Here is a 26471-nt window from a genome sequence, read left to right on the forward strand (position 1 = left end):
AAAGTTATGAAAAGATTTCAACAAAATTAAGAGAATAGAGAGACTAGATGAATTCGACAGGGACAGGAGATTAAGGTGAGTAAACCCTAGTGAATTGCCTGGCCTGTCGGCACCAGAACAAGAAAAGTTAACTAACATGTCTCTTAAACTTCTCTATGAACCAACACAATGAACGTAGCCTACAGTATAAGTCTGGGGTAACTCATTGTTTGTGACAGAGTCTTGCAGTACAGACTACATTGAAGATTACGAGCCGCCATTTTGAGTCAATAGTCACTGTTTTAGTGAGCCTACAGACACCCAGGGTTGGGGAGTAACAGATAACAAAAAAAAACTGTAACTGTAGTTACGTTACCAGCAAAAATATTGTAATCAGAATAGATACTTTTGAAAAACTAGATGATTACTTCTAGGACTACTATTAAATTCAGAAAAGATGCTTGCGAAACCTTTTTTGACACCTTTCTGCTTTCTCAATAACATTCAAATCAGCATTGAAAAAAGGTTTAGTTTGTTCCGCCTGAGCGAGTCTGAGCACAAATCCAGAGACCCCTATGATGACACACCAAATGCATTTGATGGATCGCGGGAAAATAGCAGGAATAGGCTTTTGAAGGCTACAGTCCAAGCTATGTCTACCAATGGTGCGACTGCTGTCGGCATCCAAAGATCAGCGAACTTGAATAAACGCTTGGAGGTAAGGACAACAACAGTGGTGTACCCTACAGGCGATACAGATTTTTTTAATGGAAATTTAGGCTACATAGCGCATTGATGTGAATCACCCTGCTGCTCTCATTTATTTGCACCTCTGGTTGTTGTGGATGGCTGTTCATGAATGTATATGTGCATTTTAACCCAATAAAAGGTTGAATTTAAGAAGTTTAAGCTGCCTATCAATCATTGTTTTTGCAGCCAGGTGTGTATTCATTACGGAAACCGTTTACCGCTTGAAAACCAAACATAAAGCAAAAAGAGTTTCTATTGAACAAATTCAGGTAGGTCCCTCCCCATTTAGTTCCGTTTCCTTCTGTTTAAGAAACGTTTTGCAACAGGATCGGAGTAATGAATACGCCCCCAGTGGACAGCCAGTGAAAATGTGTATTTTGTAACAGCTGCATGGTGCGGATCCCTGCCTATGGGATAAATGTTTGTGCTCAATACTGTCAAAAAGGAATTTAATTTAAGAAGACAACGAGTGGGGCTTTAATTTTCTTCATGGACAATTTTTCAATAGTGCTCAAAGCATGCCGTTCCAAGAGCAACATTTCTTTATCAACTTCTTTTTGACAAAAAACAACAGATTAAGCTGTCCTTAGTTTCTGGGTGGTGCTCAGGTAAAACAATTTGGCTAATCTAGATTCCCATATTTCCAAGTCCTTTTCCTGAAGATCAAGGGGTATTACATTAATTGGAATGACTGGAAATCTGACACTTTTTTTAATTGAAAAGATATAGATGACTTTTCTTCCATACTGATCTCGACTAACCATGTCTGTATGGATCTCGCTTTGTGCACGGGGCTATTGTCATGCGGAAACAGGAAAGGGCCTTTCCCAAACTATTGCCACGAAGTTGGAAGCACAGAATCGTCTAGAATGTCATTGTATGCTGTAGCGTTAAGATTTCCCTTCACAGGAACTAAGGGCCCTAGACCGAACCATGAAGAAGACCGAACCCAGACTATTATTCCTGCTCCACCAAACTTTACAGTTGGCACTATGCCTTCGGGCAGGTAGCGTCCTCCGGGCATCCGCCAAACCCAGATTCGTCCGTCGGACTCCAGAGATCACGTTACCACTGCTCCAGAGTCCAATGGCGGCGAGCTTTACACCAATCCAGTCGACGCTTGGCATTGCGCAAGGTGAACTTAGGCTTGTGTGCGGCTGCTCGGCCATGGAAACTAATTTCATGAAGCTCCCGACAAACATTGAAAGTCACTGAGCTCTTCAGTAAGACTATTCTACTGCCAATGTTTGTCTATGGAGTGTGGCTGTGTGCTCGATTTTGGCTGTGTGGCTGTGTGCTCGATTTTATACACCTGTCAGCAACAGGTGTGGCTGAAATAGCCAAATCCACTAATTTGAAGGGGTGTCCACATATTTTTGTATATATAGCGTATGTAAACTCTAACATTGATTTATCCTGCAATAGATGTCATTCAAATGGTAATATACATTTTTGTCTTCTTCTAATGCCTCTTAAGCAGGTTGACGTTTATTGGGATTCGTTTTAACCTTGAGGCAGAACTGAGCAATTTCTGCTGTAATCATGTATGAAAACATAAATTAGCTTTTTGGTCTTATTTAAGGTTAGAGTTACGCATTTGGGTTAGCAGTGTGGTTAAGGTTAGGGTTTGGTTAGGATTATCCAAAATTAAATCTAGAATCGCCTTCCTATTTTGCAACAAAGCCTCCTTCACTCACGACACCAAACATACCCTCGTAAAACTGACTATCCTACCGATCCTCGACTTTGGTAATTTACAAAACAGCTTCCAATACTCTACTTAGCAAATTGGACGCAGTCTATCACAGTGCCATCCGTTTTGTCACCAAAGCCCCTTATACCACCCCCCACTGCGACCTGTATGCTCTAGTCGGCTGGCCCTCGCTACATATTCGTCGCCAGACCCACTGGCTCCAGGTCATCTATAAGTCTATGCTAGGTAAAGCTCCGCCTTATCTCAGCTCACTGGTCACGATAACAACACCCACCCGTAGCACGCGCTCCAGCAAGTATATCTCACTGGTCATCCCCCAAAGCCAACACCTCCTTTGGCCGCCTTTCCTTACAGTTCTCTGCTGCAATGACTGGAACGAATTGCAAAAATCGCTGAAACTGGAGACTTATTTCCCTCACTAACTTTAAACATCAGCTATCTGAGCAGCTAAACGATCGCTACAGCTGTACATAGCTCATCCGTAAATAGCTCACCCAATCTACCTACCTCATCCCCGTATTGTTTTTATTTACTTTTCTGCTCTTTTGCACACCAGTATTTCTACTTGAACATCATCTGCTCATCTATCACTCCAGTGTTAATTTGCTCAATTGTAATTACTCCGCTACTATGGCCTATTTATTGCCTTACCTCCTCATGCCATTTCCACACACTGTATATAGACTTTCTTTTTTTCTATTGTGTTATTGACTGTACGCTTGTTTATTCCATGTGTAACTCTGTGTTTGTGTCGCACTGCTTTGCTTTATCTTGGCCAGGTCGCAGTTGTAAATGAGAACTTGTTCTCAACTAGCCTACCTGGTTAAATAAAGGTGAAATATAAAAAGGTTTCAAATCAGATGTTATTACTTTGTGGCTGTGCCAGCTACTAACCTTCGCCTCTTAATGGGAGAGTTCCATGCTAATCTTCTAGCATGATAATTCCAAAATGGAATTCATTGCTAATCTGTTAGCATGCTAACTGCACTGGTGGAATGTCAGTGTAATCCATGCAGTTCTAATGAGGACAAGCGCCTTAAGGCAGTGAGGGATATCTCAGCTCAGTGTGGCTCAGAGTCAGTACCAGTAAGAGGTTTGTAGAGGGGGTTCTTTTGGGAGGACTGAAGTGGGTCTCTGGGGGATGTAAGTCTCCAGTTTGTTAATGTTTTAAGAACCAATCATGATTTATCTACCCTCAGAACACAGTTGACTCCTTAAAACACCAACAAGCTTGATCCCTACTCCCTATGCTTCAGTAGAAGTTTGCAGTTCCTTGAATTTTGTTCACTTTATTAGCCATTTTCATTAATTAGTTTGGCTTATTTTGAGCTATTGAATACAGACAATGATATTTTCAATCCTAATGACTCGGATGACACGGAATGACCAGACACAGAGCTACATCATAAACTTTGACGTCTAATAGTGTAGAAATGTCTGATATGCGATGCTACGTGGGTACAATACGCAACGCTGTACTAGCTCCTATATACCAGTGGCAGTTTTAAACTTCAACAGGAGTGGTGGTAGACATGACTCTGTTACCCTGCTAGTGCCACTGTGTAGGGGATCCCACTCTTTTGCTCTGAGTGGGATCCCACTCTTTTGCTCCCACTCTTTGCTCTGACCTGATTCTGTAAACCAGGCTTGTCAATTACAGGAGCCGGTTTTCCTTCGGATCTGCTATCTCTCTACCCCTACCTCCCTGGTGCTGCACATCTAGACCAAGCTCTCATCACACACACACACTCACACACAGTCTTTATCGCTCTCTCCTCCCTTGCAATGCTCAGCGCACCAGCTTCATCTGTCTCTGTTACCTGCCAAAACTAATTCCCCCAGCCTTCCCCCTCTGTGTGTGTGTGTGTGTGTGTGTGTGTGTGTGTGTGTCTATGTGCACTCGCTCAGCACATTATCCATTTGAGTGAACAGGCAAATAAATCCTGTGTACCTCCTCTTACACTAATGAGGCAGATCACACACTTCTCCTCCTCCTCATATCTCTCTCTTTGTTTCTCTCTCACCTCCTAGAGGCTGCACTGGAGCACAGAGATTCTGAGATTCCTCTGTCTCCTCACAATGGCAACCAAGTTTTCCCTCCACAAACCTCTTTAGTCCAGAGAGCTCAGCTGGAACACTGGATAACAACCCCACTGTCCCAGAAAACTACACTCTCCCACCCAAACTAACCCCCAAAACATCAATACAAAAACAATCTTGATCCTAAAGAGAAAAGCTATTCACAATGTACTTACAAATAGTTCCAAACTTGTCCTGCGACTGTATATACATTCAGCTAAAAGGTACATTCCCTGTTCACCACAGCTACCTGTGCCTATACCAGGTATGAGACACCCAACCTCTCCCAGTATCTAGTGCAACAGGTTGAGTAGACACTAGAGGAGGGAGAAGTGAACGGGATCAATTATACATCTGGTTGCAAGTCAGCCCCTGGAACTGGAACCATCTTTATCTAGGACCAGGCCGACTCACACACACGCACCTACACACACACACACGCGCGCGCACCTACACACACATACACGTTCACGCACGCATTGAGTGTAGGGTAGTAAGGGAACTCTGTGTGTCTCTCTATAAGTTGGGCCCCGCACCATTCCACCCATGGCCATGGTGATGACATTTTTCTCTTTGGAACACGGTACAAACAGCAATCGATTCACATGTATTAGGGCAGCTGTAAATCAACCAGACACTATTGCCTCTGTGAGTGTGTGTGTGTGTGTGTGTTGGATTTATAGCTTCAACTGTATGGGGGAATTGAGTCAACTTCAGTTTAACTACTACATATACCACCAAGGTCATACAGTTCCATTGCCTTGTGAATGAGACTACCTTAGTTCAATGACATTTCCAGTGAAGGCGAGAGAGGCATTTTGTAATGTCAGTCACTTTACAAAAGCTATTTTATTGATGGCAGGTGACGGCTATGTATTCAATTACAGGCTTTGTATATTATTCAAGAGCATATATATATATATATATATCTCTTCCATGCCGTCCCTAGGAGGGGTGCGTCACTTGAGTGGGTTGAGTCACTGACGTGATCTTCCTGTCTGGGTCGGCCCCCCCCCCCCCCCCGGGTTGTGCCGTGGCGGAGATCTTTGTGGGCTATACTCGGCCTTGTCTCAGGATGGTAAGTTGGTGGTTGAAGATATCCCTCTAGTGGTGTGGGGGCTGTGCTTTGGCAAAGTGGGTGGGGTTATATCCTTCCTGTTTGGCCCTGTCCGGGGGTATCATCGGATGGGGCCACAGTGTCTCCTGACCCCTCCTGTCTCAGCCTCCAGTATTTATGCTGCAGTAGTTTGTGTCTGGGGGCTAGGGTCAGTCTGTTATATCTGGGGTATTTCTCCCGCCCTAGGACCATGCCTCAGGACTACCTGGCATGATGACTCCTTGCTGTCCCCAGTCCACCTGGTCGTGCTGCTGCTCCAGTTTCAACTGTTCTGCCTGTGGCTATGGAACCCTGACCTGTTCACCGGACGTGCTACCTGTCCCAGACCTGCCGTTTTCAACTCTCTAGAGACAGCAGGAGCGGTAGAGATACTCTTAATGATCGGCTATGAAAAGCCAACTGACATTTACTCCTGAGGTGCTGACTTGCTGCACCCTCGACAACTACTGTGATTATTATTATTTGACCATGCTGGTCATTTATGAACATTTGAACATCTTGGCCATGTTCTCTTATAATCTCCACCCGGCACAGCCAGAAGCGGACTGGCCATCCCTCAAAGCCTGGTTCCTCTCTAGGTTTCTTCCTAGGTTTTGGCCTTACTAGGGAGTTTTTCCTAGCCACCGTGCTTCTACACCTGCATTCCTTGCTGTTTGGGGTTTTAGGCTGGGTGTCTGTACAGCACTTTGAGATATCAGCTGATGTAAGAAGGGCTATATAAATACATTTGATTTGATATATTTCTCCATGTGGATAATGCATTTGCAGCAGAAGCCTTGGAAGAAAAAAACGCTCTCAATCTGGGTACTCAGAGGGCTTATATAAAAGGATACACTGACATACACTGGCACAATTGAAAACAAACGCAAAACATTCACTAGTTAATACCCACTGACATTAAATCAATGCTTCAACATTGCTTACATATAATGTACGAGACCCCCTGGTCTAGTGTCGTGGTATAAATCGTTACCACACCATATCTTGTTTCCCCAGAGATGACCCGATGAGTGGGACATTACAATGACACATCCTGTAACACCTAATATGGGGATCTTCCTCTCCAATGCAGACCTTGGTTCAAATACTATTTGAAATCTTTCAAATACATTGAGCGATTGCTCTAGCCTGCCTAGAGTGCCAGATGGAAATGATTCTAAATAATATTTGAACCCAGGTCTGCTCCAGTGTGGTGAAAGCTTGGGCGGCATCACTTGGGAACAATGTTATAGACTGTACACGCCCCCCCCCATGACATAATAAGCCAATTATCTTAGTTTACTGACCTTAAATGAGAGAGAAGCGTGAAACAAAGGCCATGTCTACAGAATGGGGCTGGGCTGGGGAGAATCTGGGCCAGCTACTGTTACTACTCTTTGGCAATGGAATGGATAAAGTACGCCACCCTCTGGTCACATGAGGTACTTACGCTGAAAAATTGTACTCTGTAATTACACAAACATGTTATATAATTTTACTTTGAAGTAAACTACTAGGCCCACAATAAAATCTAAATAAGTAATGTTGGTAAAGACATACATTTGTAAAGGTATGGTACAACTCACTATATTTGATGTGATGCCTGTTAATCCATTGTGTGGGAGTTTGCCTTGACTCTGGCTAGAGTTTATGTCCAGATTCACATGCTGACATTAATTTAGGTTTACCGTGCAGTGAGAGAAAAGACAGTGTAAAAATGTAACCACATTATGGGTCTGATTTGGGATGAAGGGCTTAGAAAGTCAAAGCTCCCATGTTACAAGAAAACAATATAGTTTGAGGGTTTCACATGACTTTGACTTGGTAATGAAAAGAGGGGTGTACAACTATAGAGGCTGGCCTGGCGAAAGGGCACACACACACATTATGTACCTGGTAGTAGTAACCGTTGTCGGTCTCATAGGGACGCTGTGTGATACTGCGAGCTCCCAGTGTGGTCTTCAGGAACCCCTCACAGCCTGAAAGCGAGAGAGGGAGAAGGTGTTCTATACATACTGTATAGAATAACATGATATTCTTTAACTCCCACTGTCAACTTGTCTCTCCATCCCTGGGTAGCTTTTCTTTCCATCAAATGAAATCCTTGATGTGAGACCTTGCTGTACTTGTTAGATGTTAAATTAGCATAAAGTAATGAGACATCAAGACAGAAAACAACTGCCACAATTAAATGAGGTAGACTAGTTGAGTTCACAATCCATTTCCTGTAAGTATTTAGGAAACGTGCACTTCTGCACGTGCACTTACTTTTCTCCTATCTATAATTCAACACACACATATTCACACAGACAGTGAGCCAACAGTGACACGGAGGGCTGAAGGAGTTTGTTGGTATGAATTAATGATTGGTTGGGAGTAGGTTAGAAACGCAGTCTTCGGCTTTGTAAGAGGGAGACATGAGGGCTCAGCTTTAACTTAGTGGGAGTAGACTAGCAGCAGTTTAATCTGACTAAAACAGAGCCTTCAGTCCATCATCTGTGGTTCATCATCCTAAATTCACATTGGCACCTGACATGACACCACGCATGCACCGTATTAACAAGGCAAACTCCCTGTGCCCATACCTTGCCTTAGCGTCACTGCACCATCTGCGGGTTGTGGATTTAGCCCCTGGCTGCAGTGGCTGAGCTGGGCCAGAGTAGAGGCAGGTCACTGCTAAGTATGCACACCTGCAGTCAATCAATTGCAATGGAGCTCTATGGGGTAAGCGTTAGATGTTAGCCGTTAACGTGTTTGGCCCCAACAATACACCACAACATCCTGGCAGGGCTGGTTCCCCACTCATGTGTCCTGGCGGGGCTAGTTCCCCACTCATGTGTCCTGGTTGGCTGGTTCCCCACTCATGTGTCCTGGTTGGCTGGTGTCCACTCATGTGTCCTGTTTGGCTGGTGTCCATACTCATGTGTCCTGTTTGGCTGGTGTCCATACTCATGTGTCCTGTTTGGCTGGTTCCCCACTCATGTGTCCTGGTTGGCTGGTTCCCCACTCATGTGTCCTGGTTGGCTGGTGTCCACTCATGTGTCCTGGTTGTTATAAACAAGCCTGGAGGATGTAGCAGGGAAAAACAAACTGACCTGGTTTACAGGGACTCTCTCTCTCTAGACAGGCCAAAGAGGAGGCCGGCCGGTCAGTTAGAGCCGTTATGATGAGTTGGCAGAAACCAGCCTTGAGTGTGTAGCAGAGAAAAACAAACTGACCATAGTGAAGATGTTAAGATTCAATCATGGGCAGGACTTTTTATTCTCTAAATTGTAGGGCTTCACTTTTGATTGACACTAACTCTCCAGCATCCTTTATGTCTCTCCACCTTCACTTTCTGATGCTGAGGCCATTGTAAATGCAATATTCGCACCAAGTTGTACTTATTTCTGGCTGAGCTTTGATTGGTTCTCTCATAAAAAAAATATTTTGGGGGTTTGAGCTAGACTACCTTCTTATGAAAATGAGTACAATATTGTTTGAGCACAATACCATTTTGTAGGTAGGCTGTGTATGTATGAACATGTGACTCAACTCTACTCCATGGTAACTACATGGTAACTAGGCAGTAGGAGTTACCCATCCTCTTCAGTCCCAGCATCTATAACCTGAGTAGGAGGGTAATGGCAGAATAGTGTTGCTGAATGATGCTTTTCTGCCTCAGTGGGAAGACACCATATGCATGTATGCAAGATGCACATGCACGCAGACACACACACACACCAGTAAAACTGAATTATGCAGTTGCCGATGGTTGGCTCCCTGTCCAAGCCTCTCATTCCTACCTTTGATAGCCAGCACTCCATGGCAGAAGTCCTTGAAGTTGATTCTGCCCTGAGTATTGGGGTCCAAGCATTTGGCCAACTTCTTCACCTGGAGAACATGGGACAGGCAACAAAACGGCTGAACAAAAACAATTTGTCATGAGTTTGGCTTCATAGAATCTATGCAAACGTACAGATGAAATTGTAAACAACCTGTCAATGTCTGACTCTTGCTGACAGCTGTGTGTGTGTGTGTGTGTGTGTGTGTGACCTGTAGCTGTGAGCCTCCCACCATCACCTGTTCTAACAGTCCCTCTCTGAATCACTACTGAGTCACTACAACACACCTCATGTTGTTATGACCTAGAGGTGAAGTACGGCTCTTCACACATAGAGGATCTCACTCATATAGAGCACACATCATGAATGCATAAGACTGTGTGTGTGTGTGTGTGTGTGTGTGTATATATATATATATATATATATATCACACACACACACACACACACAGTGGGGCAAAAAAGTATTTAGTCAGCCACCAATTGTGCAAGTTCTCCCACTTAAAAAGATGAGAGAGGCCTGTATTTTTCATCATAGGTACACTTCAACTATGACTGACAAAATTATTTAAAAATCCAGAAAATCACATTGTAGGATTTTTAATGAATTGATTTGCAAATTATGGTGGAAAATAAGTATTTGGTCACCTACAAACAAGTAAGATTTCTGGCTCTCACAGACCTGTAACTTCTTCTTTAAGAGGCTCTGTCCTCCACTCGTTACCTGTATTAATGGCACCTGTTTGAACTTGTTATCAGTATAAAAGACACCTGTCCACAACCTCAAACAGTCACACTCCAAGCTCTACTATGGCCAAGACCAAAGAGCTGTCAAAGGACAAAATTGTAGACCTGCACCAGGCTGGGAAGACTGAATCTGCCATAGGTAAGCAGCTTGGATTGAAGAAATCAAATGTGGGAGCAATTATTAGGAAATGGAAGACATACAAGACCGCTGATAATCTCCCTCGATCTGGGGCTCCACGCAAGATCTCACCCCGTGGGGTCAAAATGATCACAAGAACGGTGAGCAAAAATCCCAGAACCACACGGGGGGACCTAGTAAATGACCTGCAGAGAGCTGGGACCAAAGTAACAAAGCCTTCCATCAGTAACACACTACGCCGCCAGGGACTTAAATCCTGCAGTGCCAGACGTATACCCCTGCTTAAGCCAGTACATGTCCAGGCCCGTCTGAAGTTTGCTAGAGAGCATTTGGATGATCCAGAAGAAGATTGGGAGAATGTCAGATGAAACCAAAATATAACTTTTTGGTAAAAACTCAACTCGTCGTGTTTGGAGGACAAAGAATGCTGAGTTGCATCCAAAGAACACCATACCTACTGTGAAGCATGGGGTGGAAACATCATGCTTTGGGGCTGTTTTTCTGCAAAGGGACCAGGACGACTGATCCGTGTAAAGGAAATAATGAATGGGGCCATGTATCGTGAGATTGAGTGAAAACCTCCTTCCATCAGCAAGGGCATTGAAGATGAAACGTTGCTGGGTCTTTCAGCATGACAATGATCCCAAACACACCGCCCGGGCAACGAAGGAGTGGCTTCGTAAGAAGCATTTCAAGGACCTGGAGTGGCCTAGCCTGTCTCCAGATCTCAACCCCATAGAAAATCTTTAGAGGGAGTTGAAAGTCCGTGTTGCCCAGCAACAGCCCCAAAACATCACTTCTAGAGGAGATCTGCATGGAGGAATGGGCCAAAATACCAACAATAGTGTGTGAAGACTTACAAAAAACGTTTGACCTCTGTCATTGCCAACGAAGGGTATATAACAAAGTATTGAGAAACTTTTGTAATTGACCAAATACTTATTTCCCACCATAATTTGCAAATAAATTCATTAAAAATCCTACAATGTGATTTTCTGGATTTTTTTCTCATTTTGTCTGTCATAGTTGAAGTGTACCTATGATGAAAATTACAGGCCTCTCATCTTTTTAAGTGGGAGAACTTGCACAATTGGTGGCTGACTAAATACTTTTTTGCCCCACTGTGTGTGTGTGTGTGTGTGTGTGTGTGTGTGTATATATATATATATATATATATATATATAACACACACACACACACACAGAAACGATATCATAACTGCCATCGATAAGAGACATTCATCGACCTGGCCAAGACTTTCGACTCTGTCAATCACCACATTCCTATCGGCAGACTCAACAGAGCCAATTCTTCCTTTGGCCACCTTTCCTTCCAGTTCTCTGCTGCCAATGACTGGAACGAACTGCAAAAATCACTGAAGCTGGAGACTCATATCTCCCTTACTAGCTTTAAGCACCAGCTGTCAGAGCAGCTCACAGATCACTGCACCTGTACATAGCCCATCTGTAAATAGCCCATCCAACTACCTCATCCCCATAATGTATTTATTTATTTATTTATCTTGCTCCTTTGCACCCCAGTATCTCTACTTGCACATTCATCTTCTGCACATCTACCATTCCAGTGTTTATTTGCTATATTGTAACTACTTCGCCACCATGGCCTATTTATTGCCTTACCTCCCTTATCTTACCTCATTTGCACACACTGTATATAGACTTTTTCTACTGTATGTTTGTTTATTCCATGTGTAACTCTGTGTTGTTGTATGTGTCGAACTGCTTTGCTTTATCTTGGCCAGGTCGCAGTTGTAAATGAGAACGTGTTCTCAACTAGTCTACCTGGTTAAATAAAGGTGAAATAAATAAAATAAATAAAAATACAATTAATAAATAAAACCAGCCAATACCAGTCAGAGGTGAACTGGTAGATCTCGGTTGATGATCCTGTGTAATAGTCAACGTGAAAGTGAGGAGGGGGAGACAGAGGGTGTATCTTACTGTAAACAGCCCATAGTACCGACCTGCACTCCCTGTGATGGAGGAAATGTATGCAACTCCATAGCCGCTCCCACCATCAACCCACATCTTCAAATCAAATCAAATTTTATTTGTCACATGCACATGGTTAGCTGATGTTAATGCGAGTGTAGCGAAATGCTTGTGCTTCTAGTTCCGACAATGCAGTAATAACCAACAAGTAATCTAGCTAACAATTCCAAAACTACTACCTTTATAGACACAAGTGTAAGGGGATAAAGAATATGTACATAAAGATATATGAATGAGTGATGGTACAGAGCGGCATAGGCAAGATACAGTAGATGGTATTGAGTGCAGTATATACATATGAGATGAGTATGTAAACAAAGTGGCATAGTTAAAGTGGCTAGTGATACATGTATTACATAAAGATGCAGTAGATTATATTGAGTACAGTATATACATATGAGATGAATAATGTAGGGTATGTAAACATTATATTAAGTAGCATTGTTTAAAGTGGCTAGTGATATATTTACATCATTTCCCATCAATTCCCATTATTAAAGTGGCTGGAGTTGAGTCAGTGTGTTGGCAGCAGCCACTCAATGTTAGTGGTGGCTGTTTAACAGTCTGATGGCCTTGAGATAGAAGCTGTTTTTCAGTCTCTCGGTCCCAGCTTTGATGCACCTGTACTGACCTCGCCTTCTGGATGATAGCGGGGTGAACAGGCAGTGGCTCGGGTGGTTGTTGTCCTTGATGATCTTTATGGCCTTCCTGTGACATCGGGTGGTGTAGGTGTCCTGGAGGGCAGGTAGTTTGCCCCCGCTGATGCGTTGTGCAGACCTCAATACCCTCTGGAGAGCCTTACATTTGTGGGCGGAGCAGTTGCCGTACCAGGCGGTGATACAGCCCGACAGGATGCTCTCGATTGTGCATCTGTAGAAGTTTGTGAGTGCTTTTGGTGACAAGCCAAATTTCTTCAGCCTCCTGAGGTTGAAGAGGCACTGCTGCGCCTTCTTCACGATGCTGTCTGTGTGGGTGGACCAATTCAGTTTGTCTGTGATGTGTACGCCGAGGAACTTAAAACTTACTACCCTCTCCACTACCCTCTCCACTACTGTTCCATCGATGTGGATGAGGGTGTTCCCTCTGCTGTTTCCTGAAGTCCACAATCATCTCCTTAGTTTTGTTGACCTCACACGCAACGTGTGAAGTTATTTTCCTGACACCACACTCCGAGGGCCCTCACCTCCTCCCTGTAGGTCGTCTCGTCGTTGTTGGTAATCAAGCCTACCACTGTTGTGTCGTTCGCAAACTCGATGATTGAGTTGGAGGCGTGCGTGGCCATGTAGTCGTGGGTGAACAGGGAGTACAGGAGAGGGCTCAGAACGCACCCTTGTGGGGCCCCAGTGTTGAGGATCAGCGGGGTGGAGATGTTGTTGCCTACCCTCACCACCTGGGGGCGGCCCGTCAGGAAGTCCAGTACCCAGTTGCACAGGGCGGGGTTGAGACCCGGGGTCTCGAGCTTGATGACGAGCTTGGAGGGCACTATGGTGTTAAATGCCGAGCTGTAGTCGATGAACAGCATTCTCACATAGGTATTCCTCTTGTCCAAATGGGTTAGGGCAGTGTGCAGTGTGGTTGAGATTGCATCGTCTGTGGACCTATTTGGGCGGTAAGCAAATTGGAGTGGGTCTAGGGTGTCAGGTAGGGTGGAGGTGATATGGTCCTTGACTAGTCTCTCAAAGCACTTCATGATGACGGAAGTGAGTGCTACAGGGCGGTAGTCGTTTAGCTCAGTTACCTTAGCTTTCTTGGGAACAGGAACAATGGTGGCCCTCTTGAAGCATGTGGGAACAACAGACTGGGATAGGGATTGATTGAATATGTCCGTAAACACACCAGCCAGCTGGTCTGCGCATGCTCTGAGGGCGCGGCTGGGGATGCCGTCTGGGCCTGCAGCCTTGCGAGGGTTGACACGTTTAAATGTTTTCCTCACGTCGGCTGCAGTGAAGGAGAGTCCGCATGTTTTAGTTGCGGGCCGTGTCAGTGGCACTGTATTGTCCTCAAAGCGGGCAAAAAAGTTATTTAGTCTGCCTGGGAGTAAGACATCCTGGTCTGTGACGGGGCTGGTTTTCTTTTTTCATGTGGGCTGAAGCAGAGACACAGGGGTACTGTACTGTACTCATGAATTATGCATTTAATGCATTTTAGATGCTGCCTGCAACTCTTTCAACTCCTACTTTTAGACTGGGGCTGGTAAAACAGTGTCATGAAATGGTAAATGCTGGGGATAGAGACCTAATAGTGACTGAGAATGACTGTGTGAATACCAGAGAGATTGTGTGTGTGTGCTTGCGTATGCGTGTGTTTGTGTGTGTACGTGTATGCTCGTACATTTGTGTGCGTGTCTGAGAATGTGGTGGGAGACAGTCCTTCAACAGACCACACACGCACGATGGGTCCTTGCTCCCATCTGTCCAACCTCTGCTATACAGCTGTGCATCACCATCCCTCACTGTGTCAGCCAGCTATCAGTCAAAACACACACCAGACAATTACGGCTCTAATGCCCTAGTTACTGTCGGCACGGCAACTGGGTCAACAGGAAAGTACTGGGTGAAATGAAGGCCATTGTGTTGGAAGATTTGGACCAGTGAGTCTGAGTTTTTAGGAGATTATATTAAGTTTTGCTGGATTAGGAGGAGCAGGGGATCAGTGTGACTGTGAGTGGGTGGATAGAGGGAGTGGACAGGATAGGTCAGAATATGGGAGCAGTGAAAGGATGATGTTGAGGCTATGTGTGGCCAGTGGGACACAGAGGTCCAGACAGGTTTAATCTCATCTGCATCATGTTCTGTGTGCGTAACTCAAATCAAATGTATTCATAAAGCCTTTTTTACATCAGCAGATGTCACAAAGTGCTTATACAGAAACCAAGCCTATAACCCTAAACAGCAAGCAATGCCGATGTAGAAGCACAGTGGCTAGGAAAAACTCCCTAGAAAGGCAGGAACCTAGGAAGAAACCTAGAGAGGAACCAGGCTCTGAGGGGTGGCCAGTCCTCTTCTGGCTGTGCCGGGTAGAGAGTATAAGAGTACATGGCCATTAAAGCCAAATCATTCTTCAAGATGTTCAAACTTTCATAGATGACCATCAGGGTCAAATAACAGAGTGGACCATTGTGGTCTAATAAAACTATTGAGAGAAGCTTTGTGGAAATTGTTTAGCTGAAAAGATGTAGTTTCATCGAGCTGCCTCTTTCTCAAATGCTCATTTAATGTTGAACTAAAGTAGTTCCAACATGAGAATTCAGTGTCCATATAGACCTATTCACTACATCTGCTGAGGAGAGTGTTGATGCTACATGCATAGTTGAACACCCACACTACCTACTATTAATAGCACCCCTTTTTAACCCCTATCCACATCATCAAGCGGTACCAGAGCGCCAAGTCTAGGTCCAAAAGGCTCCTGAACAGCTTCTACCCCCAAGCTATAAACTGCTGAACAATTAATCAAATGGACACCCGGACTATATACATTGACCCCCCCACCGCTTTGTTTTTACACTGCTGCTGCTCGCTATGCATAGTCACTTTACCCGTACCTACATGTACAAATTACCGCAACTAACCTGTACCCCCACACATTTACTCAGTACTGGACCCCTGTATATAGCCTCGTTATTGTTATGTCATTCTACTGTTACTTTTTATTTTGACTTTATTTTATTTAGTAAATATTTTCTTAACTCTTATTTCTTGAACTGCATTGTTGGTTAAGGGCTTGTAAGTAAGTATTTCACGGTAAGGTCTACTACACCTGTTGTATTTGGCACATTTGACAAATAAAATTTGATTTGATCCATTTGCCCACAGTCCATGCAAAGCATCCCAAAGGAACCAATCAGAGCTAATGTTCCAGAGAAGTGATAAGCAACAGAACACGGGGGAGCCAATCAACACTAATGTTACAGCCCTGTGACATACATTGGAACACAAGGGACTTGTGTGAACAACAACCTATTTTTGGATGGGCCATTGTTAATTATTCAACAACAGTTAAAACATCAAGACCAAACGGGTATCATTTAGCCAATGACAAAGTCGGGAGTGTATGGGTTGTCCAATTAAAACTGGTCTGAGATCAGTTTATGCTTATCAACCTGTGGGAAGTTGAGTGCATCCATCCCCAACTCACACTCAGAACAGTAGGACACACTGCAGGACAGTGGACTCCTGTAGAGCTACGCTGATCTGCCTGTGTATGCATACTATGGCACCCTATTTTGACCAGGGGGACCAGGACCCACAGGGTTCTGGTCAAAAGTAGTGCACTATATAGGGAATAGGGTGCCATTTCAGACACAGCCTATGAATCATTCTTACTGGAAAAAGCCTGTATGGAGACAGGCAAAGTGGTCTATTACCAACCTGATTACATTTACAAAGATACACAGCGCCAATTAAAATAGTTAATTGTTCACATAAAGAGAGTGCCAATTCATTGCACACAATTATTATTCAGACAGAGCAGGTCAGTGACGGGTTAGGATAAGATAAAGTCTCTTGGGTGCTTTGCGCTGTTTCTAGTCTAGGCTATATATCTGTTTCTGAATCTACACAGGCAGGTCTATGCATGCTCGCTCCCTGCTCACACAATCACTCAGCCCAGTTCAGCAGAGCGCAGCCATGCCATGACAAATGGCAGAAGGCTTGTGTTAAGCCTAATTTATAGCAGAGAAAACTCCTTTACTAAAACAAACCTGTCTGCCTATGTTTATTACTATGTTGAGGCTGGCACATTATATTAAATATCAAAAGGCTGATGCAATTGAGAGCTATTGGCTATAGTCCATTAATACCGTCAGAAGAACACAATTAGCCTATTTTCCAGTCTCTCTCTCTCAGTAGTTGACCTAATTTCTCTACCACAAAATAACACATTTGGACGAAAATGAGTTTCACTTTTTGGGCCAAAATTAGAGCCTGAATACAAGGAATGGGAGAGAAAGGCTGAATCAGATTATCTCACTGGAAAGTGTTACTGTACTCTCCTCCACAGCCACACTGAAAACTAGTTATAACGTTAACAGTTACTTGAAAATAAAATCTCACGTCTATCTTGTATTTTAGCATCCAAGAAAATATACTTTTACAGGTGTAAGACTGAACTTTGTTCAGCTTTTGGTACAAAGAGCCTGTTCCACTTTATGGTATAGGCTATATGTTCTGAATAGCCAAACATGAATGAATTAGTATATTGTAAGTAAATATCTATGCATGTGTAATAACATCGTCTACACGACATAAAACACAACAAGAAACATAGAAACGAAGCCTTTAAACGTATAAACAAACGCTACTGTAGCGCAACGTTACTCCATAAAACACCAGGGGATGCTTGATTGGCATTTATATTACCTCGTCTCCTTGGCCGAACTGTGAACCGAGGTTTACGAAATGCTCCACGCGAATATAACCATCCGAATCCTCGTCGCACAAGTCGAACACCTCTTTGAGTTTCCTGAGGAACAGCAGGAGCTGCTCCGCGTCGGGAAGGACACTTTCCATCGGAAGTTTGTTGTCCTGAGGTTGAAAACCCGACTTGAACACCGAAGCAGAGGGCGCCATCCCCGAGGCGAGAACCACCGCTGCTCTGGCGCGCCCGACAGCAGCCTGTGCGTGACTTCACCAACTCAGTAGAGCGCGAGGACCACTGGATGCTGAGAGTTGGAAGAGGTACACTAGCGGGAGCGGGAAAAACCCATAAACAGCAGCCAGGATTAAATGGATAAAAATATTATGAACATAACGGACGAATCATTGACTTGAATGGGGACAGCCGTCCTAGTCATTATAATTCCGTGCATTTAATCCTATCCGATATGCGAAATCCAGACAGATAATTTTTGATAAACTGGGAGTTGATGACAGGTAAAGTTGCAAATTTCGCCCAAACCTAATATACTGTTAAAAAATCACCACCTGAGGGCGAAGTTTTCTAGACACATTTGTTTTGTCCTGAATGAGCAGCCAACTGCACGTTTCAGTTTTTCAGATTTGGATGTCCACATAACATGCTTTTTATTGTAAATGTCGGCATATGATTCTGTGAGAATGTCAGTGTTGACCTGTGATATCTCTGTGTTCAGTACACTATGAAGCAGATACTATTCAATACATTTAATAATAGGTCTAAACCACCTAAACCTCAATGTCTATGGTCCCCAATGGGTCTCTCCATACATTCTGCCCCATACTGACTGGTCTAGTCCGTGCATCCCCCAGAATCCACCCATACCCTGTCTGTTTGTGTTGATGGAATCAATACTGGAGTTCCTGTTTAGTGATAAAAATAACAGAGTGGCTTTTTAGCATTTTTCTCACCCAGGCTCAGCCTTAAAGGTGTAGTCTTAAAGGAACAGTTTAGTATTTTGTTCATTAGTCCTCTGTTAGTGATAGCTCACCCAAATTACAAAATGGCATACAGGCTACTGGTTTCCTTATTGTTAGCAGTCTATGGACAAGGTAAGACAGCAATCCATGCTTGGTTTTTGTTTACCTGGTTACTGTCTCCAAATCCTACATTTTTTTGCATGTGTGGCACAAAGGTACTGACTGATATTAGCATTGTTTTGTGCTTACTGACCAAATCATCCTAAAGTATCTCAAATTGATTGTGTAGCTCGGGGAAGTTACTATAGATGATTTGGACATGAAGCATGAAAAATGCTTATATCAGTACCATTGACTTGCATTGGATTTGTGCCAATAGTGGAAACAGTGACCATGTAAACAAAACCAAACCAGTGACTACTGTCTTACCTTGTCCATAGATTGCGAACAGGGTAAGGAAACCAATATGTAATTTTGTAATTTGGGTGAACTATCCCTTTAACACATTCCCAAAAATGTCAGCAGGCAAGGTGGTGTGTTTTGCGAATCCTTTCAGTTTATCAACCTCTTGCTAATCAAATGACTGCCAAATGAAAGAATTTGAAACGATACAAGCCAAGTTCAAATAAAACATCACATGTAACTGAAACAGGCAGGTCAGCTTTGTATCACGTGAACAACAACAATCACTAGTGCCATGTTAATAGCTTGGCTACATATTCTCAGTTATGACAAACACACATTTGAAGTAGACGTTGTACAATTGTATAACAGTTTTATTGTAAAACATTTCATTTGACAGTTTTGGAGTAACAAATCATAATTAAAGATGTGTAAGCAATAGTTTTTCGGATTTCAGGAACAGCATACAATACATGAATGAATCCCAAACATATACACAATATTGAAAATTATTCACCAATGTTATTCATTGACTATTCTCTATTATTATTATTATGTATTCATTATGTTTATTGGTATTGTTGATTACATTATCTCACTTCGCTTTAGCAACAGTGGCTTTGTCATTCATGTTAATAAAACTCATCTGAATCTGGTAAGAGATTAGAGGTCATTTGAAGTGAATTGGTATTGGTCCAGTCATTTCTGAACACGTCTCATTTACAGACAGAGCTCCTTTTAGTACTGCAGTCAGTGGAGACAGGCTATCATTACCATTCCCTGCATAGAGAACTACTTTGTGCACTATATAGGGAATAGTGTGCCATTTGAGACACATATTTCTTTCATTACCACCTCTCACATAAACCTCTGTTTTTAGACAGCTCATCATCCCAACTACACTGAACGTCACTCTCTACTGCAGAGAGTTAGTGTCAAGTTCTTTGGACAAGAATACGAATAAATAATGTTAATACTCAAGTACCCTGCGCTGAGCTAAATGCTCCATCTTGTCAGCCTCTTCGTCAAGACGTTTCAGCCCATCCAGGCTTGACGTCACTTATCTTCTAAAGTCACTGTTCTCAGTGCATTGTGTTATGCCCCAGTATCACGCCAGCCCTCATAGAGCTGGGTTGTAGTCTTAGTGCACACCCTAGAAAAATGTTTTGCAACGGATAACCAAAGCAAGTATTTATTATTGAACAACTTCAGCTTGTCCCTCCCTGTGTCAGACTCTTTTCTTCCATTCGGTGCCTAGTGAATATGACCCTGGTTAGTGTAGGCAAAGCATCATATCACTTTATACAGCAAATAACCCTGTACAGTTCCTTCATGTGTTTCTATTCTACAACACAGTGCTGTGTTGTCACCTGTTTCTCATCTTTTTCTCTCTGTCGTTGCTGTGAAGGCCCTAGCAACTCATTATGTCACACCGTAACTAAACAAAAACGCCAGGTGGGACTGTAGGCCGGAGTTCAGAGCCATGTCTGAGGAACATTCAGGAGTGGATGGATCACCTGTCAATCAAAACCACTCCAGTCAAACATACAGTAAGTACTTTACTATTTGGGGGTTTGCTACTATAGTGCCAGGCTTTCACTGAGAGCCCATTGTGAAGCTCAGTTCTGTTATTTGAGGCCTGCAGAGAAAAACACCCTCAAGGCCCATGGTATTTATTTTTTTAAATGTCACCCTTCCCTTGTCAATGTTCTCAGTCAAGTTTGAGGATTCTGTTAAAACACGATCAAGCTAGTCGATGAACTTATGTGTGTCTCCATACATCCAGTGCTGTGGTGGCAAGGCTACTTCATTGAGATGGCCGCATTCCTTGCTACACTTGCACGACTGGATGAACATGGCGTCTCTCTGGAAACGCTCGCCATCCGGGCACACAAAAGTCACAGGAACGGTGCGCGTGCGACGCGGCGAGCAGCAGCGGCCATCCGTACACACGCCGCAGTAATTGGGCCGGTAGAGGCGGACACTCTGACACTCGCCATATGACAGACGCATGGGTTCTGACGCTTTTGGAGTCGGGGAGCACTTCTTGCCCTTCTGTAAAGGGAATAGAAGGAGGAAGGGGAAAGAGAGAAAGAGGGAGATAGTCAGAGAGGGCAGAGGAAAGTAAAAGTTTCATGCTGTACTGTCGGGGCACCTGTATTGTTTCAATAAAATGACAAACTTTTGCAGATATCTTTAAAACATCTTTGAATTAAATGTCCGGAAGGCTTATGCAACCAAATCATGAACTTATCACCAACAAAGTGTCAGTACTGAAAACAAAACTGAAGTTTATTAAATTATAGTAAAGTTATGAAATTAACTGAACACAGTGACAAAACAAAGTTAAATCAAACTCACTGAAACTCATTAATCTCGCACTCAGCCAGACAGAGGCCTTATTAGTCTCAGTGGTAAATCAGCTATAATCTCCCAGCCCACAGTGGTGCATCCCAAATGGCACCCTATTCCCTACATTGTACACTACTTTTGACCAGAGCCTTATGGGCACTGTCAGGAGCCCTATGCGCCCTGGTCAAAAGTAGTGCACTAAATAGGGAATAGGGTGTGGCATTTGGGTCGCAAGCACTGATCCAGAGAAACAGATGAGGATTAATATAGACACACCATCTCCCTGGCTGAGTGCACAGGGCCCAGGCGCCTAGCTATGGACAGTTGCTTGGCAGGAATGCCGTGGGTGGGGTGGAGGGGACTATATTTAAAAGGGCGCCACCGCCACTGTGAGTAAATCAACGCTAGTCTGTTCCCACCGGGACGTGCTCCGCAGAGGAAACAGTCTAGGGGGTTGGGGTTTGTTATCAAAGTGATATCAGATCAGTAAATTATAATGGAGATATTGTTACTGCCTGGGATGATGATGATGATGGATGAAAATATGTGCAGTCACACTGATGGGCACACAGACACACTACAGTTGCCCACTGCGTTGTCTAAATATGGAATTTACCTTGGGCGGGACGGCTACGTCACCGCAGGGCCGGATGGTGCACAGGCGAGTCTCTCTATCCAGCTTACACTGAGCATTGTTGTTGGTGATGCGCGAGGACACTCCCATCCCACAGCTTCGTGAGCAATGGGACCAGTCCGTTGTCTGGACAACACAATCCAACAAATTCTTCCATACTGGGAAGGGTGGGAGGAAGAGGAGCATGGGAGACAAAGGGAAGGAAGGAAGGAAGGGAGTTACAGGGAGAATATACCTCAGAGGGAAGAAACCAGGATACATGACTGACTGATGTACAGACAAACATGAGTAACTATCGACCAATAGTCCTCAACTATTATACCAAAAATGCTAATAGTGCTAGCGATGATCACTCAGTGTACATGATAAGCTACAGCCAAGTATCTATCATGATCAATAACAATGCATTTGGTCAATGTCAAGAGTGCAACAGCTCCTCACCAGGCAGGTGCTTGTAGCCTTGTTCATTCTCCCAGCCCTTGCCTCTCTCCACCAGCTCATTGCCCAGTGTGTTATCCGGCTGGTACTGGTCTGGATGAGGTTTGGGTTGTGTTGGTTGGCGATGTTGCTTGGTGGGGGGAAGGCGCCAGGTACCCTTGTGGCAGTCCACAGTGAAGCAGCACTGCCCTGGCACCCTGACCAGCTGGGGGTAGGGGCAGGAGGGGATGGCGGGGGGCAGACGGTTGGCACAGAGCAGGGAACAGCCCACGACACCGTCGATGCAGGTACACTGGTGTTTACAGCCGGCGCGGAAATTCTCACCGTTTTGGTAGATCCTCCCGTTATACTCACACGTACGACCTTCCTTTCTTGCTGTTAAGAGAGGGAAATGAGGAGAATGCATTGAATTCCATTGAGTTCAGTACAGCACAGTACAGTACAGTACGGTACAGTGCAGTACAACTCAATTCAACTTCATAATTCCTTTAGGGGCAATTTAGATGGATACTAAGACCACTTTGAGGTAGTAACATATTTATGATTTATATACACATAAAAACATCAGCAGGACCAAGGAACTGCTTACTGTCTACAGTGTGTAATGTGCTATCATGTAACGAGGGGGTATTTTGGGAACCATCCATCCCTGTCTCTGGAGAGTCTAAATATGAGGATGTGTTTTAAAGTCAAAGTATACAAGAACTTCCACTGACAATCCCAGGTATGACCGGGAGGAATCTGTCATATACTCCAGATACACCAGCTGAAACCCCCTTTACTCAATCCTCCCCTTAACAACTAGCAAACACACAATAAACGACACCGACACGGCACACAGACTGTAACCCAGAGAGAACACTTAGATCTAGAGGGAGGTCAGAGAAAGGAAGTCTTGTGAGTAAGAATCCAGAAGAGTCTCATTGTCTGCATGTCATGGACACGGTGGAAGCCTCCAATCTTAGTCTATGAAGGATTGGAATCTTGGTTTGATGTAGCTAGAACTAGTTCCATTTTGGTCTGTGAGATTGAGCTCCATAAGGAATCTACTTAACATCCAAATATCCTCCCCCACTGGGATACAACGTGTTAAGTCCGGGGCTGTGGTGACGTTCAACACATGGTTTAGTCCTACGGTAATATTTCTCATACATGCACCCTAAGATGCTATCACATAAAAACTCAGCATCAACTAACTACTACACATCACACTTGACAAGATATACACTATTAACACCTCATCATAGTTCCAACACTGAACACCTACAACCTTCATTACACACTTTGAATCCCAACACTTCTACAATACACACTTCCAAACGCCCCACTTCCTCCCCCTATCACAACCTTACCCCTGCAGATGCCTTGGGCCAGGGTCACGTCATTGCCGTAGTTGCACTCCAGTCCCTTGTGGTGGTCGCAGGGCATCGTGGGGCTGCAGTCCTGGTTCAGCTGGGAGGCACACACCTTGCAGCACCCGCAGCCGTCGGCCACCGCACTCACCCCGGGGGGGCACGAGAGGGGCATGGCTGGACACTCACATACCGCCGGGCAGCTGGCACCCACCTGGAGGTGTGGGGAGGAGAGAGGAATAGGATAGAGGAGAGGTTTAGGTTCCTAGGCATAAAGAAAGAAGCATAGGAAAGGAAGTCATTTTTGTCATGTATTTTCTTGCTGTGGTCTGCCTTCATGGGTAAAACACTACTAGTGATAAAGATGCTCTAGGAGTCTATTTTGATCATTTTATATTCATTGTGAGATGTCAACTGATTTATTTAAATTGATTATTGTGTCCCCTTTGGAGTGGTTTTGAACACCGTTTACAATGAATGTATGTACTTGAACTTCAATTTGAAGTAGTCAATTTAATTTGCTCATATAATTTCTACCCCTTCATCCCCATGGATGTCTTGTCTGTCTAGGCAGCTGTTTAAGTGTTGTACCCAATCCCCTGCCAACTCGTGAATCGAGTAACAGTACATTAGTCTTCCATGCCAACTTCTTCCAATAAAAAAAAAAAAATCAACAGTATGTATAAAGTCCCACCCTCAGACAGTGAGTCAAAGTTATTTGACAAGCACACACATGCCTATAAAAAAAGAGACACAAGTCAAGGTAGGACTGGTAGGCTGCAAAAAAAGTCAGTCACATTTTACATTACTGTGCCCTCATAACTGTGATTATTCCTGTAATCACAGTGTAACCAGTATTGTAATTACTCATTAGAACACTGGGTTAGGGTTAAGGATTTCTACTGTAAGTACATTGTAACTAATTATAACAATGAGTAATTACAAAAAATTGTTACACTGTAATTACACGAGCAGTTACACAGTAGCACGCTCTTGTAAGCGTGTTACCAAATAGTCTGTAGGCGACAGCAGTTTGAAAATATATATCTTCAGTTAACAGAAAACACGGTAGACAAAGTTCTCACTTGTGTCTCTAAAATACAATGACTTGTGTATGACAGTCAAATCACCGCCAACTGCTCGTTACAAAACAGTCTAAGCAATCCACTCATCCATTGCTATTTTGTTGCATGATTTGCATATGATCAAAATCATACTAATTTGACAGCTGCCAAGGTGATACGACTTACCTGACTGGTGACTGCCATTGTCAAGAAAACAAAGATGATACGTTTTGCCATAATTATTGAAAATCACAAAGAAACAGTAGACAGTTGTCAAAAAACAAGCTCTGCCCCCGTTATTAGTCTGCTTGAAGACAGTTCTGAACTTTTAAATCCTCTTTCAAGAATAGACTACAGTCGCACAGTTGCGTTGGATGAACAGAAGTCGTTGAAGTGTAGAGAACAGTTATTTTCATCCCTTCCCCGAGATCGTTACAGCACTCTAAAAAAAAATTATTCAACAGAGAGAGTATCCTGATCTACTTTATACCAACTCGTGAGCTACGCAGAAACTCCGCCCCATGCGTCGCCATATGTCCAGCCAATTATCATTCGGGCAGCGGGCCAGACATTCCAAATGGGTGGAGTTAAGGAGAGGGCCACAAATTGATTGGGGGGCGTGCTTGGGGATGAATACGGTCATTCATAAAAATCCGTAGAAGTAGTCCGTGTTTATTTTATTGGCTGGACTAAAATGTAACCGGTGCTTTTAAGTCACATTTAGGCTTACTGACATTCCACCTTTGTAGCCACCGCTCTGCTAACACCAAGATAACTATACCCGGCTTGCTGGTGAGCACTGCAGACACTCCCAGTACAGTACAGTAATACTTATAGCAACAGCACCTCAGGAAAGGCGAAGCATTCCGGTGGTTTTGATATTAGTGTAACAGTACAAAAAATGTAGTCAAGGTGAAATGCAAAACATTCAAGTTATATTAAGAGTATAGGTATTACATGATTTCAGGGAAGTGAGACCTTGTCTACCTACTTGTGGCTTAATAAAACCTTGTCCATTTTGTGGACTGCACAGATGTTTCATTACTTCTACTTCCACTGTCTGGGTCTTGATTGCTTAAAACGACCCCCATGTCTGCCTAGCTTTCCGTCTTGAATTGAGGTTGTCTGTTCTGACACAGCCATGAGGATAGACCTTGGTGTGTATTGTTGTAAAGTTAACGGTTAACCCTGTTTATTACTAAAAGCCCATGTGAGCCCATTGTGCATCTTCTCCCAGATTCCCACTCAATACTACATTCCCATTTCTCCCATCAAGTTCTCTTTCTTTGTGGTTAGCTACTCCCTTGTGCTCTTTCCATTCCTGACACACCTCAAACACACAACCCTTATTTGATGAAAGAATGCATGAAATATGATAGGGAGAATATGCAGGTGAGAACAATATGAACGGTTAACAGTCATATTGGTCTCCTATAGACTGCCTATAGCAGCATTGCTGTTGATAGCAAAGCTGTTTTGCAACAGTTACTACTCAATAGAGCGTTGTAGTCCACAGAGCTCATATGTAAATAGAGTTGCCTCTTTGAACTGGCAG

The 26471-nt window shown here is 43.7% G+C and overlaps 2 protein-coding genes across 2 annotated transcripts; both read right to left on the bottom strand.

Annotated features, from left to right (window-relative positions):
- Positions 1–5857: 5857 nt before the first annotated feature.
- On the bottom strand, positions 5858–18247 carry LOC118940368 (rab11 family-interacting protein 4A-like). The gene is made up of 3 exons (XM_036949512.2): positions 17700–18247; positions 9404–9491; positions 5858–7597 (listed from the first exon to the last, which is right to left on the bottom strand). The coding sequence occupies exons 1-3, from the start codon at positions 17907–17909 to the stop codon at positions 7425–7427; spliced, it is 471 nt and encodes a 156-aa protein (XP_036805407.2). The 5' UTR covers positions 17910–18247; the 3' UTR covers positions 5858–7424.
- Positions 18248–19432: 1185 nt separating this feature from the next.
- LOC110493578 (CCN family member 1) lies at positions 19433–25459 on the bottom strand. The gene is made up of 5 exons (XM_021567932.3): positions 25103–25459; positions 23853–24066; positions 22504–22875; positions 22045–22220; positions 19433–21131 (listed from the first exon to the last, which is right to left on the bottom strand). The coding sequence occupies exons 1-5, from the start codon at positions 25151–25153 to the stop codon at positions 20826–20828; spliced, it is 1119 nt and encodes a 372-aa protein (XP_021423607.3). The 5' UTR covers positions 25154–25459; the 3' UTR covers positions 19433–20825.
- Between the last annotated feature and the right edge of the window lie 1012 nt (positions 25460–26471).

Source organism: Oncorhynchus mykiss, chromosome 17 (genome assembly GCF_057628025.1).
Source record: "Oncorhynchus mykiss isolate SJ-2025 chromosome 17, ASM5762802v1, whole genome shotgun sequence".
Classification (NCBI taxonomy): domain Eukaryota; kingdom Metazoa; phylum Chordata; class Actinopteri; order Salmoniformes; family Salmonidae; genus Oncorhynchus; species Oncorhynchus mykiss.

Coding starts and splice junctions, on each gene's coding strand:
- LOC118940368 (XM_036949512.2), bottom strand. CDS start 17,909: ATGGCGCCCTCTGCTTCGGTGTTCAAGTCGGGTTTTCAACCTCAGGAC. Junction 9,492..17,699: donor AGTTCGGCCAAGGAGACGAG/GTAATATAAATG, acceptor CATGTTCTCCAG/GTGAAGAAGTTGGCCAAATG. Junction 7,598..9,403: donor TGGAGTGCTGGCTATCAAAG/GTAGGAATGAGA, acceptor TCTCGCTTTCAG/GCTGTGAGGGGTTCCTGAAG.
- LOC110493578 (XM_021567932.3), bottom strand. CDS start 25,153: ATGGCAAAACGTATCATCTTTGTTTTCTTGACAATGGCAGTCACCAGT. Junction 22,221..22,503: donor AGGCTACAAGCACCTGCCTG/GTGAGGAGCTGT, acceptor CACCCTTCCCAG/TATGGAAGAATTTGTTGGAT. Junction 21,132..22,044: donor ACGTAGCCGTCCCGCCCAAG/GTAAATTCCATA, acceptor TTCCCTTTACAG/AAGGGCAAGAAGTGCTCCCC.